This window comes from Miscanthus floridulus, chromosome 14 (assembly GCF_019320115.1).
Source record: "Miscanthus floridulus cultivar M001 chromosome 14, ASM1932011v1, whole genome shotgun sequence".
Classification (NCBI taxonomy): domain Eukaryota; kingdom Viridiplantae; phylum Streptophyta; class Magnoliopsida; order Poales; family Poaceae; genus Miscanthus; species Miscanthus floridulus.
The window spans coordinates 60338093-60353590 of NC_089593.1; the positions used below are offsets into that span (position 1 = coordinate 60338093).

General features: G+C 49.6%; 1 protein-coding gene across 1 annotated transcript; it reads left to right on the forward strand.

The window, feature by feature from the left end:
• Nucleotides 1-1795: 1795 nt before the first annotated feature.
• LOC136504200 (AP-3 complex subunit delta-like) lies at nt 1796-4830 on the forward strand. The gene has a single exon (XM_066499049.1). It carries the CDS (start codon nt 1917-1919, stop codon nt 4755-4757), a length of 2841 nt encoding a protein of 946 aa, XP_066355146.1. The 5' UTR covers nt 1796-1916; the 3' UTR covers nt 4758-4830.
• Nucleotides 4831-15498: the final 10668 nt, after the last annotated feature.

Consider the following 15498-nt stretch of genomic DNA (forward strand, 5'->3'; position numbering starts at 1 on the left):
CAATTCGCAAACGAATTGGGTACGCACGTTGAGGATAGTCACTAAGTTGTGGATTTAGTGTAGATCCCACAGTAGCAACTATGGTGCTACCTTGTGTATGGCCAATAGAAATACGAATTAATGGTAGTCATCTTTGTGAAAAGATGTAGACCAAATGTTCTCATTTGTGATGTTGGGTACGCACATTAAGGATAGTCACTAAGTGTTTACTTAGTATAGATCCCGTAGTAGCAACAGTGGTGCTTCCTTGTGTATGGCCAACAAACAAATAGGAAACATGCGCGTTATACAATTGATGAGAAATTATACATAAAATGTCGCATCCATCATTTAAGCGCGTAGTGCTTTAAAGTAAAAAAGCATAAAAAGGGGCTTAAATAAAATGATCGATTGCAAAAGTGATTAATGAATAAATAATTTACAAGATCATGGTCGTAATAATAAGGATATTATTTATTGGATTTGCCATACATACATAGACAAATACTTTGAATAATATCATAAATTGATATTTTACAATGATAAAATATCACAAGTACAACTATAGTTAAAGTCAGTGACTAAACATAAGAGTACTTAATTTTACAGCACATAATTATAAGAGACTAACATAGTCATTGACGAATTAATGCTGAAAAATAAATAAAATAGGCACTAAGTTTGCTGGATCTATTGGAACTTGAAACAAAGCCAACATCGAATTCGGGCCTAGAAAAGCCCATGCAGGCAAGCACAAGGGAGTGGGCAGGGCACAAGCCTTGGGCCGCCGGCCCATTTGCACGTGCCATTATCCATAGAAGGATTGTTAGGATCATAAGCATAGAGTCCTTCCCCAGGCACATGATCATCAACTGGAATTGTAGCACCAGTTGTGTCAATATCAATGTCAGTAGTTCTATTTTCAGCTGTATTGTCCCTCTTAGCAGCAGCTTGAGCATCAGCCTCACTAGGCTTATCATGCTGATCATCCTCGTCTCTCAAACCCAAAAGACGAAACAACTGATCCTTATTAATTATATCTAGCATACCCTCACCCTCTCTATCAAATGTGTTTTCAATCTGCAGTTCCTCCCAATTAACAGCTCTAGAATGCCCTGCAGCCCGTGACCTACCAAGAAAATCACATGCTTCTTGTGAATTGCCAACATCTGGAGTTTCATCTACAAGCTAAGACGGATCATTGCTACCAATATCTGGAGTTTCTTCTACTGCATCTACACTATCGTCAGGCTCTGGATCGAGCCTGGACAAATTGTAAAAATTATACCGTGTTAGAAACCTATTAGACGAGGTGACTGTATTGGCTTCCCAAACTGAGTTAGAGAAATACAAGAGGAAAGAGGAATCTTACAGAACGAGGTTACTCCATCTGCATTCCATGGGGAAGGTCATTGCATCAGAGCTTGGAGAAGCTTGGCCGGGCGGGCGTGGGGGAGCGCACGGAGCGGGCGGGCGTGGGGGAGCGCGCGGTTGCGGGGGATTGGCCGGGCGTGGGAAGGCGGATCGAGCGGACGGCCGTGGGGTACCTCGGCGACGGAGGAGAAGAGCTCGAGAGCTTGATCCGTTCGTGGCTCCCGTTCCGTCCGTCCCAATCACGACCGTGAAAGGAAAAGAGAGAAGGGAGGGGTAGAAAGAAAATAAAAGGCTCCAAATTCCCTTAGATGACATTCTAGCGATTATGTCGCACTTGATAATAAGCGCCATTGTAAAATGGCATTCCGTCTATGCACACCTCTTGACGAAGCGCCATTGTAAAATGGCATTCTGTGTATGCCCACTTCCCACTCTCACCGAATAGCTCGCCTCACCAAGCCACGCCTCGAGCGATCTCGGCCGCGCCAACGCTTCCCAGTTTCTACCCCCAAAAGGCCAAAAGGCACACGGATCCAAGCCCCTTTCCTCTTCAGGCACCGCGGATGGCCTCCACGCCGGCGGCGCCCGCCGTGGCGCCGTCGCTGGTGGACACCCTCTTCCAGCGCTCCCTAAACGACCTCGTCAAGTCCCTCCGGGCGGACCGGTCGGCCGCCGGCGAGGCCGCGGCCGTCGCCCGCGCGCTCTCCGAGATCCACCGCGAGATCCGCGCCCCCGACGCCGCCACCAAGTCCGTCGCGCTGCAGAAGCTCACCCACCTCTCCTCGCTCCACTTCGCCCCCGTCGGCTCCCACCCGCTCGCCTTCCCCGCCATCGAGCTCCTCGCCTCGCCACACCTGCCCCACAAGCGCCTGGCCTACCTCGCCGCGTCCCTCTCGCTCCACCCGGCCTCGCTCTCCCTGCTCCCGCTCGCCACGCACCAGCTCCACAAGGACCTCTCCCCCTCCTCCGCTGGCGCCGCCCACCAGCAGCACCTCTCCGCGCTCGCGCTCCAGCTCCTCGCCTCGCCCGCCGCGGCCGCCGCGCCCGACCTCCCCGCCCACCTCGCGCACGACCTCGTGCCGCACCTCGCCCGCGGCAGCCCCCGCGCCATCGCCGCCGCCGCACGCGTCATAGCCGCCTCGCCGTCCGCGGCCGTGCCGGTCCTCTTCAAGCCGCTGGCGGCGTGTCTCGCCTCTCCGGATCCTCGGGCGTCCACGGCGGCTGCGGCAGCCTTCTGTGATCTATCGGCGCCCCCTGCTGACGCGACCCCTTTCCTGCCGCTCGCGCTCGACCTCTACAACCTGCTCACCACCTCCCGATCCAACTGGGCTCTCATCAAGGTGCTCAAGGTGTTTGCACGACTGGCTCCTCTCGAGCCCCGCCTGGCAGCGAGAATTGTCGACCCGGTCTGCCAGCTCCTCACCCGATCTTCGGCCATGTCACTGACCTTCGAGTGCATCCGCACGGTGCTCACTGCACTGCCAGCACATGATGCCGCGGTCCGCCTCGCCATTGGGAAAGCCAAGGAGTTCGTTGCTGCTGATGACGATCCCAACCTTCGGTACCTTGGGCTTCTGGCTCTTGGTATGCTTGGCCCAGCATATGCATCCACGGTGAATGATTGTCGGGATGCTATTGCGAAGTCACTGGGTGATGCTGACACCAACATTCGCCAGGAGGCGTTGCATCTCATTATGGGGATGGTTAATGAAAACAACATCATGGACATTGCTGGTATGCTGATCAGTCATGTTGCTAAGTCAGACCCAGAGTTTGCAAATGACATTCTTGGGGCTGTTCTAGCAGCATGTGGGCATAATGTGTATGAGATGGTGGTGGATTTTGATTGGTATGTTTCGCTCCTTGCGGATATGGCAAGGACCCTGCATTGTGCCCAAGGGGATGAGATTGGTCGGCAGCTTGTTGATGTAGGACTGAGAGTGTTGGATGCACGGCCAGAGCTTGTCCGTTCAGCTCGAACTCTCCTGATTGATCCTGCTTTGCTTGGAAATCACTTCCTCTTCCCTGTTCTTTCAGCGGCTGCATGGGTTTCTGGTGAGTATGTGGACTTAACGAAGGATCCTGTTGAGCTTGTTGAAGCACTCTTGCAACCAAGGACCAGCCTCCTGCCAATTTCAGTGAGAGCTGTCTACATCCATGCAGTATTTAAAGTGATTACGTGGTGTTTCAGTGTGTATGTTGGGAGATTGGGTGATTCAGGCATGGCAGTGGATGTCATATTCGACAGGTTAGCTGCTGATCAAACTGTTGGTTCAGAAAGCAATGTTGCACTTGGGTCTGGTGAAGAGCAAGATATTGGGGCGAGCACAGTGCGAAAGGACCCTTTTTCGCATGAATCTATACTTTACATGATTAACCTGATTCAAACAACAGTTGGTCCACTCATTAACTGCAATGAAGTAGAAGTCCAGGAGAGAGCACACAACCTGATTGGTTTTGTCCATTTAGTAAGAGAAATTCAAGAGTTGAACAAAAGGAAGGTTGCTGATGGTGACAAGCCAAGCAGGTTAGAAGAGCTTGTTAAGACTATGCGGACAGTATTCTGTCAAGAACTAGGTCCTGTTTCTGTGAATGCACAGATGAAGGTGGCCACTCCAGATGGCCTTATCCTGAATGAAAATCTTGTTGAACTTGCTGGCATTGTGAGTGAAGATGATACTACTCCCTCAACTTCAATCTTTTTCTATCCTTGCAGTCGTCATTCTGTAGATACCAGAGACGAGCCTGCAGTGTCAATTGGTTCGTCTTCTCTTTCTGAGCATCGCAAGAGGCATGGACTCTTTTATCTCCAAACAGGGAAAACTGAGGACGAGCCAAATGATTACCCTCAAGCTAACGATTCTCTACCATCTTCTAGCAATAGTTCTGTTAATGATGACAAGTTGAAGACTGCTGAACTTGTATTTGCTGGGAAAAAGTCGACGTCCACGAAATCTAGACCAAAAGTAGTTAAGTTGGATACTGAGGATTTCCTCAGTTCTATGATGCCTAGTGCAAATGTTCCAAAAGAAGACCCCTTGTCTGGTGCTCTACGTGATGTGCTCTTGGGTAGTGATGCTAAGGCATTGTCTTCACAAAGGGCTTCAGATATAAACTTGGAAGGAATGCTAAACAAAACAAGCAGTAATGAATCTAGCTCTCAGCAGATAGATAATTTAGGAAGCCATCCTGCTTCACGTTCTAGTAGTAGAACAAGTAAGCAACAAAACCATGATAAAGAGAAAGGTACAAATCCTCCTGAAAGTGATGGCAAAGAACCAAGAAAGCACAGAAGCTCTGGTAGAAGTGGACATCGTCAAGGAAAACATAAGCATAGAGAAAAGTCTAGTACTCAGCCTGATACTATACCTCAAGCTCCAGTCATTCAAGATTTCCTTCTATAGCATCTGAGAGACTCATTTGGTACACTTCAGTTACCCAATATATGTGGATTTTTGTTCCTTAAAGTTGAGTGCATTTCATTCTCTTTTGATCTGTGGTGCTGTTTAGTCTTTGATCTGTTACTGGTCATGCTGTTTCATGTCTATCTTGGTCATAGCACTTGATGCAGTTTGCTCTTTGATAGGTCTACTGAAATATGTTAGTTCGTACGTCATACTGTAGAGAGCCAGACACAGTTTTTATTTACTCTCTTTACGTGTACTTCTATAACCCTCCCATCTACCTCTCAAAATTGTGGAAGTCAGGCTCTGTTTGACAACCACCTAGATTATATAATCTGGGTGGTAGGCAAATAGGGCAGATTATATACAGGTGGATTATGATGGTAGATTATATAATCTCAACAAGCTGTATTGGGGGTAGATTATCTGATTATATAGCATATCCATTATCAACCTACAGTTTTTTTTTGAATAAAACCTACAGGTTATATAATCTAGGGGTTGCCAAACAAGGCTATGCACCAATACTTGCTGGCTATGTAAAAACTTCAAATACACATTAACTTACCATGGTATAGCATTGCACATCAATAGATCTATTTCAAATTGACTCATTGAATGTGTGGGGCTCATTTTTGCATAATTTAAATTGAAACATACAGATATTTCTTAGCTGTTAAGTAAGATGGGCTACTATTATAAGTGAGGCAGCCATATTACACAATCGAAATGAGGAGATACCGAAGCACTTTAATTAGTGACTTAAATCTGCGCAAGGTGTTTTTGACAAGATTCTTAAACCATGTTGTGTTTCAGGACATGGAAATGGAAATTAGAAGCCACACTTTTCCATAACTGCATTGTTCTGAGTTAGTACCATGATTATACAAAAGAAGATTTTTTAGTTTGAACACACGATACAACTGTTAAGGCTCTACGGAAATTTAGTATAGCGTTCGTTTCAGGTTTCCTCCAGTTACCAGAGTTAGATATCGGCGTTGCTATAGAATCCAAAAGTTCACAACAGGGAAATTTCTTTGGTTCGTAGGCTATTTTTTATTGTTCGGAAACAGATAAAGAATGACGTTCGAACAGGGCGTTTGAATGTTGCTTCAATTCTGTTGTTCCTTTTTTTTTTTTGATGTAGAAAGAAAGCAAGCAGGCAGTTCCTTAAAGGCGATGCATATGGAGATTTCTCTTCATAGGTGGTTCTCATAAGGAATGGGCTACTGTAGGAATGTTTCCGCATCTTTTAGCTTGTGCCCAAACCTGGCTAAGCAACCCAAACTCCACGCAACATACATAACATGATGTTATCATTCCGTTCTAAATTATAAATCATTCTACGAGCAATTAACCAGATCCTACAGCGACTTCAATCTCCTTGTGCTCGCATGTATGTACATCATAACTCTACCCAAGCATGTTGCTGCTAATATTAATCACTGTCACAAGGTCGAGTGCCGCTTGCTGCTCGCCGCCAGCCAAAGCCGCGGCCGCCGGTCGCGGTCCTTGCTCCGGGTGCCCTTGGCTTGCTCGAGCACCGCAAATTTGTCCTTACGTGCCGAGTGCCCCTGGGCAGGGCCAGGTGCTCGCCGCCCTGGTGCCCTGGCATGCTGCATGCACGAAGGACGGACCAAACATAAGGGCATTTTTTGAAATTTAAAAACGGGTTAAAATAAACGTTTCGTTTTTTATTATAAGACTAGTAGACATGCCTATGCGTTGCAACGGAGTTACGTGACCATCTGAACGACTTGTGGCTTAGACATTTATGCCATGGTCGCGTCATTTGTTTCAATATGTATTGAAGGACGCGTGTGGGAAAAGGCCACGATCGAAAGCAGTGTGTAGCCAAGCAGGGTTGAGCAAGTGGGCCGTGTGGTTGGACCGAAATAGGATGGATCGGCCGAAAAAAATAGTAAACAAATTTAGGATTTTCACGATTTTATAGGTCTTCATTTCAAATTTATACAGATTTTTCAAAACTGAACTGATTTGATCACTTTCAAAAAAGGCGGAATAGCCGATTTCGTCCTCAAAGTATTGCTCAAGGCTCACTTTTATCCCTGAACTACGAAAACGGCCGTTTTAATCCTCCAACCTTCTCAAACGGCTCAAATTCATCCTTCTGCCGACGTGGAGCGCCACGATGGCCCGCCTCGTCATCGTCTAGTCAGTTAGGGTTTCGATTTTGTCTTGAACTGACCCTTTTACCCCTCTCTTCTTTTTACATTAGGTTCAGGATAGCAGCCACCTCTCATTTCTCCCTCCCCATGGCGGCTGCACATGAGGAGTAGGGTTTCGTGAGGGGGTGGACAACGTTCTGCACGGGAGGAGTCTGGCTTCTCTTGGTTGTTTGGCGAATCCGTGGAGTGAAGATCCTGGATCGCGGAGGTGCGCCGACGGTTGAAGGTGAGTTCGAGTTGTACTCGTAGGATCTGAGTTTGATTTCGTTTTTGGATGGAATTTGACCATGCAGTGGATCTGTAGGGCGGATTTTGACATGGCAGATGTCGAGGTATTAACTGTTAGATTTCATTTCAACGGGGAATTTGTTCTTGATGGGTCGCAGATGTAGTATTGTGATGAGGATTTGGGAGTGTCACACATAGACAAGGATAAATTATCAATCCCAGAGCTCAGTGGCCATCTTTTGGATCGCACAACCTTTCATAGATCTGTTAGGATGTACTAGTTGCCAATTGGTGCAAAGCTAAATAGTGCAATGAGGCTGCTTGTAGATGATAAGTCATGCATGGACATGCTTGATGAGATAGGTTTTGTTGGGGCTGTGGACATATACACTGAAGTAATTGAGTTGGACATGAGTGGCAATGAAGGTACAGAGATACAATATGGTGATGATGACGTGTTGACCTGTTTTGAGATGATAACATAATGAATTTGGATGCTCCGGTAGCTCTTAAGGATGGTCAGAATGGACAAAATGGTGACCAACATGTAGAAAATGAGGAGGATGAGGAGGAAGAAGAAGACAGTGATTTTGATGCCACATGATTTATAAGTGATGACGATGATGAAGTAAGGGAAATAAGAACCAAATACAAAGAGTTTAAGGCAGAAGCAAGGAAGAGAGATTCCATTGGACACCCCAGTTACATTGGAAATTCCTAAAGAGACTAATATAAACAGTGCTCAAGTCAAAGAAGGTGGAGATGGCATTGTATATTTTGACTCAGACCATGATGCATCATATGATGAGGATAGTGATGGTGTTTCAAGGAGAAGGAACTGCAGGTTTTTTTAGTCTTTACGTAGCACAAACTTTGGGTGTCTTAACTACTGCAGGGAGGCTTAGGGTCACAAAATCCTTCACAACAGCAGGCCAACAATGCACTAAGTCAGGCAAGTACCACACCATTGGCAATAGAACCTGCACAATCCAAGCAATCTAAAAGAAAGCGTGCAGCCTCATCATCAAGTGCTGGAATAGCTACTGGCTCATCTTATCTTCAGGTCACTAAATTTTAGTGAAGTGATATGAAACGAGAAGTCAATTTCAGTGAAGTAATTTCAAACCATTTTTGTGCAGTCTGGCCATAAGAGAAAAATGGTGTCCTTTGCAAACTCGAAGTCCATTGCTGAAGCATCAGCAAAGGCAGTTGCTGGTGGCCTAGTGGGAGTGCATCTGTTCAATTGTGTTTGGATCCTTGAGCTAAAGTTTAGTCCGTGTCACATCGAATATTCGGAGGCTAATTAGGAGAATTAAACATGAGTTAATTATAAAACTAATTACACATATGGAGGCTAATTCGTGAGACGAATCTATTAAGCCTAATTAATCCATCATTAGCACATGTTTACTGTATCATCACATTGTCAAATAATGGACTAATTAGGCTTAATAGATTCATCTCGCAAATTAGCCTCCATCAGTGCAATTGGTTTTGTAAATAGTCTATGTTTAATACTCCTAATTAGTATCTAAACATTCGATGTGACAGGACTAAACTTTAGTCCTGGAACCAAACGGGGCCCGACAACCATCAAGGTGTCAGGTGGAACAGGACCTGTAAAAATTCGATCATCTTCAGCTGGACGTGGAGGAAAAAGCAGCTCCTCTCGAAAAAGATTAGGAAAACATGTAGTGTCATCAGAGAAGAGCATCATGTAATTCTAGTATCCAGTGCATGGCACAAGTATCATTTGTATTTAAAGATTCTCGTTGTCTGTCATTTGGAGATATGCTTACGTTTTAAAGCATTAAAATTGGGAGGCAAGTTGTTGGGAGCCGGCGAGCTATTGGGGGCGGCGAGCATCGAGCGGATGCTAACGAGACGGGAAAAACAGGGAGCATGCAGAGAAGGGTAAAAAGTGTATTTGGCCACCGAAGCTGACTAGGCGACGATGAGGCGGGCCAACGTGGGGCTCCACATCGGCAGAAGGACAGATTTGAGCCGGTTTAGAAAGTTGAAGGATTAGAATGGCCGTTTTCCTAGTTCAGGGACTAAAGTGAGTCTTGAGCAATAGTTTGAGGACGAAATTGGCTATTCTACCTTAAAAAAAATAGAAAAGCTAGTAGCAGCTTTTTCATCTGCAATCCCTAGAGCAATCCCTTGCGGACGAGAAAATTAGAATTTCGCGCTTATGCCAGATGGGTTTCACTCAAATGCTATCGAAGTTGTGGGCTTCGCCAGAATGCCTCTATGAAACTGGTACTTCATGTTGTTTTGCCATTTTGTGATTTTAGACAACTTTGAAGTTTTTTCAGCGTAACTTTTCACATTCTATGACCATTTTAGCCCTGGCTCCATTTACCTCATCCCCTCCTCGCTCTCATGGGAGCACCGGCGGCCACTCCGCTGCCCCCTACACGAGCCCCCCCGCAGCTCCTGGCCACGCCGCCCACAGGCTAGGACGCACGGTCGTAGGCTAGAACACACATCACCAGGCATGGCAGCACCCGTACTTAGCCCCCAGCCTCATCGTCGTCGTCCGCCCCCGAGCCAGGCTAGGCCTACGGGCACCGCATCCTAGCCTGCATGCGCGGTGGCCTGGGGCGGCGCGGCCTGGCCACTGGCCGGCGACGTGAGCAGGGAGCCGAGAGGCACGGCCTGTGGCGTCGCGCAGGAGGTGACGGGGTGGCCTAGGGAGGAGCGATAGGGGGAGGTGGCCGCTGGCATCGGGCGGGCTCCCACGCGAAGCTCGGTCGTCCTCCGTGCCGGTGAATGCGGACAGGTGGGAGCACTTGCTCTGCGCGCGTGCCGGTATGATGAGCATGGGCAGCGGCGCCGGGTGCGGTGACACGGGCGCCGACCACGCGTGGTCGCTGCTGCTCTCACTCCCACTCCTAGAGGACTCCGAGGAGCTCTAGCTGATGGGCGCTGCGCAGACCGCCGCTCCTAGGAACGCCAGCCCGTGCGGGATGGAGGCGTCGAAGATATGGGGGCTCGTGCAGGGGAACGCCGGCTCATGCGGGATGGAGCTACAGGGGCTCACGCAGGGGCGACGGGGTGGCCTGCCATGACGGAGATGAGAGGGAATGAGGGGATAAGAGGCTGAGGTAAAACGGTCACAAAAGGTAAAAAGTTGGGCTGAATTTTTTTAAAGTCGCTTAAAATCACTAAATGGCAAAATAGCATGAAGCACCTGTTTCATAGAGGCATTCTGGCGAAGCCCACAACTTCGATAGCATTTGAGTGAAACCCATCTGGCATGAGGGCATAATTCCAATTTTCTCCTTACGGACACAATCTGCGTGGCGACCATGGCTCGGTCGGCCGGCAGCATGCTCATGGGCGAGCACCGAGCAATGGAGCCCCTATACTACGTGTATGCGCATATCTAGGTTTCAGAGGTGTGGCCCGAGGTGCACCATGGCATGGTGAAAGCTCTAGTTTGGTTTTGGTGAATTGATAAAATCCTAAGTGCTAACCTAGTTTATCAAGTGATCATAAGATAGGTAGCACATTCCAAGTGGTGAAGCAAATGAAGATCATGACATGATGATGGTGATGCCATGGTGATGATCAAGTGCTTGGACTTGAAAAGAAGAAGGAGAAAAACAAAAGGCTCAAGGCAAAGGTATAAATAGTAGGAGCTATTTTGTTTTGGTGATCAAGACACTTAGAGAGTGTGATCATATTTAGGTTTGATAGCCGTACTATTAAGAGGGGTGAAACTCGTATCGGAATGCGGTTATCAAAGTGCCACTAGATGCTCTAACTCATTGCATATGCATTTAGGATCTAGTGGAGTGCTAACACCCTTGAAAATGTTTGTGAAAATATGCTAACACATGTGCATAAGGTGATACACTTGGTGGTTGGCACATTTGAGGAAGGGTTAGGAACTTCACCGGCGGAGTGTTCGCCCGTAGAGTGTGAATAGTCCAACGATGCCACCGGCGCCCTAAACTCAGGTGAACGTGGTCACTGTAAGTGACCGGACACTGGTCTCTAAAGGACCGACGCGTTCGGTCAGTAGCAACAGAAAAAGCGTAGCGTCGGTCATCGACTGGACGCTGGCGCTGAAACGATCGGACGCTGGCTGGCTGCGTCCGGTCACATTGACATGGTCGTGCATAGAGGAGTCACCGAGTGACCGGACGCTGGGTGTGTCCGGTCGAGCAAGTCATCTCTGGATGCTTACTGGAAACGACCGGACGTTGGGGATGAGCGTCCGGTCACTTTGAGCTGCTACGTCCGGTCATCACTTGACCGTTGAGATCGGGCGATCAACATTTGAAGAGAGGGGACACGTGGCACGCATCGCGTGACCGGACGCTGAGGTCCAGCGCCCAATCAATATGGTCGGAGCGTTCAGTCACCCCGTGTTGTGTCCAGTGAAGGGGTACAACGGCTCTATTTCATGGGGGCTTCTATTTAAGCCCCATGGCCAGCTCAAGCTCACTCTCTTGGCCATTTGTATTGACATAGCAACCTTATGAGCTTAGCCAAAATCCTTCCACTCATCTTCATCATTGATTCATCATCTTTGTAAGATTAGGAGAGAATCCAAGTGCATTGCTTGAGTGTTTGCATCTAGAGGCACTTGATGTTCGTGTTTCACTGTGGGATTCACTTGTTACTCTTGGTGGTTGCTGTCACCTAGACGGCTTGGAGCAGCGAGGATCATCGAGCGGAGGTTGGTGATTGTCTTCGGCTCCGATTGTGGTGATTGTGAGGGGTTCTTGACCTTTCCTCGGTAGAAAGCCAAAAGGTACTCTAGTGGATTGCTCGTGGCTTGTGTGATCCTCATCTTATGTTGGTTGTGCGGCACCCTATCGAGGGTTTGGCATGTGAAGCCAATTAGCGCGTGAACCTCCAAGTGTCGCCAACCTCTCTACCACCACCACCACTCCCGAAGACCCCTCGGCCGTGTCCCCCTCCATCCGGCCCACGCTAGGTGCCATCGCTTGGGCCGCCGAGGGCACAGGTCACGCCGGTGCCTCAAGCGCTACTACGGTTGTGCCCGGTCATGACACGACCTGTCTATCACGATCACTGCCACCTCCACCTATGTTGGGGGGTCATGAGTCACGACTAGCTATGTCATGCCCACCATGGTCGACGCAACAAGCATGGTCGGCAGCCCCGTCTACCTCATCATCGGCAGTGATATCGTGGCCATCATAGGCTACTCCACGACCTCCAAAGGCGCCCTTTGAGCCCCCACGTCTACCCATCCTGTCGAGGGCACGAGCGCCACCATGGGCAGCATCTAGCCGGCTAACAACGTGGTCACACTAGTGCCGCTCCCACCCAAAATGGGCGCAACACCAGCCGACGGTTGCCACCTCAATTAGAGGGTGACACTCTTCTTCAGCGCCAGCGCCAAAGGATTGCGCTGCCTACCAATGTTGCAAGGGATGAAAAGCATAAGTCATGATGAAATCTGACTAAAATAGCAAAAAATAGAAGAACTGATAACTCACCTCAGCGCCGTCGGGCGACAGATGCGTTTAGGGGGCGAACCCCTCGGCCACTGCTCCGCCTAGTCGGGATGAGGCCATTTTGAGCCCACCCCCTGCTCATGGGTAGAGGGGCTCACTTCCCCTAACTCTTAGGGCACAATGGTAGAGCTACCCGCCTCTGCCGACATCTTAGGCGCGGCAGCAGAGCCGCCCACCCCTATTGACCCCTGAGAGAGGCCAACGGTATGTCCTGCCTCCGCCGGCTCCCTAGATGTACCCTCCCCTCCATGGAATGGGAAGGATCCCAACTCCTACAAAGATTAACCAATACCTGTTAGCGCATCCTTGTTCTCCAGGATGTCCCACTCGACATCGTCGGCTACCTCGTTGTCGTCGCCATCGTCATCATCGTCGTCGCTGTCGGTGTCCTCCCCTTGTTCCTGCGTCTGTAGCTTTCGCTGCCTCTTTCTCTTCTTGTCCTCCTTCACCTTCCTCAGCCGCTCACCCTCGGCATGATTCGCTGCCCTCACGGACGAATCCCTCAGCAACGACGCTGGGTGATCCGTGAAGATGAGGTCCCTCGGCTGGTCCCGCCCCTCTCAAAGTTAGTATCAAGAGGTTGGGAAATCTATTGAAGAGAAGGCATGAGAAAGGTAAACTTATGAAGACGATGTGGCCTGGTTCTAGTTGCATCGGAGGATGTCCTGGCACCAGGTAGACAAAATCAAGGGGGGCACCCACGTCATCTCGCAAGAGCTCCATTGCCTCCTTGATGCGTTGTGCGATCTTGGAGCTACGGAGCGCCCCCTTGGTGAGCACCATTCCATCAAACGACACCTCGGGCACCATCACATACAGCGAGAACGCACGTGTCATCAATGGTGCCACCCTCCTTGCGTGGTAGGCCCTGATGACGCCCGACCCCTTCAAGCCATTCTCCTTGAGGATGTGGATGATGGCGATGTGGTCCTAGATCTTCTTCTTGTCCTTCTTCGGGATGCCCCACTTCCTCCATGACTCTAGGGCCTCTTCGATCAGGCACCCAGTGAACTTCGGCAGAGGGGCAACATCGTCATTCTTGAGGTAGAACCACTGCGAGTGCCATCCCTTGTTGGACGTTGATAGCCGAATCGACGGGTACTCACCGACCCGATTGTTCCAGAGCTAGATACCAGCGCCCCCATTGGCATGTGTAGCTCCTATCTACCACTCTTCTCCCTCTTCTTCTAGAGGGTGATGGTGAAGAAGTACCTCCACAAATCAAAGTGGGGGCTGATCCCCTAGAACCCCTCGCACAGGGCGACGAACACCACCATGTGTTGGATCCCGTTGGGATTGAGATGTTGCACTTTGATCTTGTAGTAGAGTAGCAGCTCCTGAAGAAATCTTTGGGCGGGGGTCACAAACCCATGCTCGTGGAAGTGGGCGAATGACACCACATAGCCATCGGGCGGTGATGGCACGTCCTCCTCACCGGGCAGCAGCCACTCCTCGGCCATGGTCCGTGCATGGAGAAGACCGCGACGGACAAGGTCCTCCATGCATTGGAAGGTGATGTCAGAGCGGCACCACGGATCCATTGGAGATGGGGCGGGTGGATGCGAGCTCAACGGCGGTGGGGATGCAGAGATAGGAAACCTAAGCGATTGGCGGTGGTAGTCATGGATACGGAGGCAAGGATGCAAGGTATAGAATCTAGGGGGTGGACCCTTTTGTTTTATAGGGGCGATAGATACGAGGAAACCAACTGCCCGCCTAGATCTCTATGCCTACCACAATCTACCACAACATCCCACCATGGGACGTACGCACGCAATCTCTGTCCGTTCCCTTAGAAAACTCATCGAACGTTTTGCCTCTCTGGACAGGCCACGACTCACCACGAGTAAGAGGAATTCGGATCTAAAAGCGCCTCTACGGCCCGACTGGTCCTAGGAGTTCGTAGGTCAGCCCATCGATGGGTTCGACAACCGCTCCAAGCGCCTTTAGGGTGAGAGGTGGAAAGGGACGGGCCCACTAGTGGCCAATACCTAGGTGCATGAGCGCCGTGGGCATCTCGGCCGGTTACGATCCATGTTTTTTTCGAAGAATGGTACTTAGCCCTCAGGACTAGTCGAACAGACTTGAGAATTATATGGATTGACCACTGAGAATCTGTGGTTAGTCACCAAGCTGACCCAAGCTAGATCCCCATGAACAGGATGCTAGGGGCCCCACTCAGACTAGCACATTAACAGGTCACCGGGTGCCATAATTCGTCCTTAGAGGAAAATCATGGCATGACTCGGCCCCTCTGTTTTTATCAGAAAATGCTTAAGGGAAGACAATTGCAAAGACAAACCGATCCTCAACTGGGCCCCTGCTACAGGAGGGGGCTCGAGGAAAGGGAATCACCGCCTCTAGGTCATGCTATGGGCAACAAAAGAAGGCCGAGGCCTTAAGAGTCCTCCCATTCAGAAAAGCCTCCGAAGGAGCATTCTACTCCTCGCATGCTCGAGGGCTACTATCGGGGACCAATACTAGGGTACCCAAAGAGGAGGAGCTAATAATCATCAACATTGATTCATTTGAGTAGTCAAGAGTGCGACTATAGCTCCAACCGATCCCTAAGTGCGCAAGCTTGGCCTCGCTCGACCTCTGGGGACAGGCTCTGCCTCGCTCGACACCAAGGCCGTGGACTCTGCCTCGCCCGACATCAAGGCCACGGGCTCTGCCTCGCCCGACACCAAGGCCGTGGGCTCTGCCTTGCCTGACACCGAGGCCGTGGGCTTCGCCTTGCCCGACCTCTAAGGGTAGGCTCAGCCTTGCCTAACACAAGGGCCACGGGCTCTGCCTTGCCTGACCTTTGAGGGTGGGCTCCAC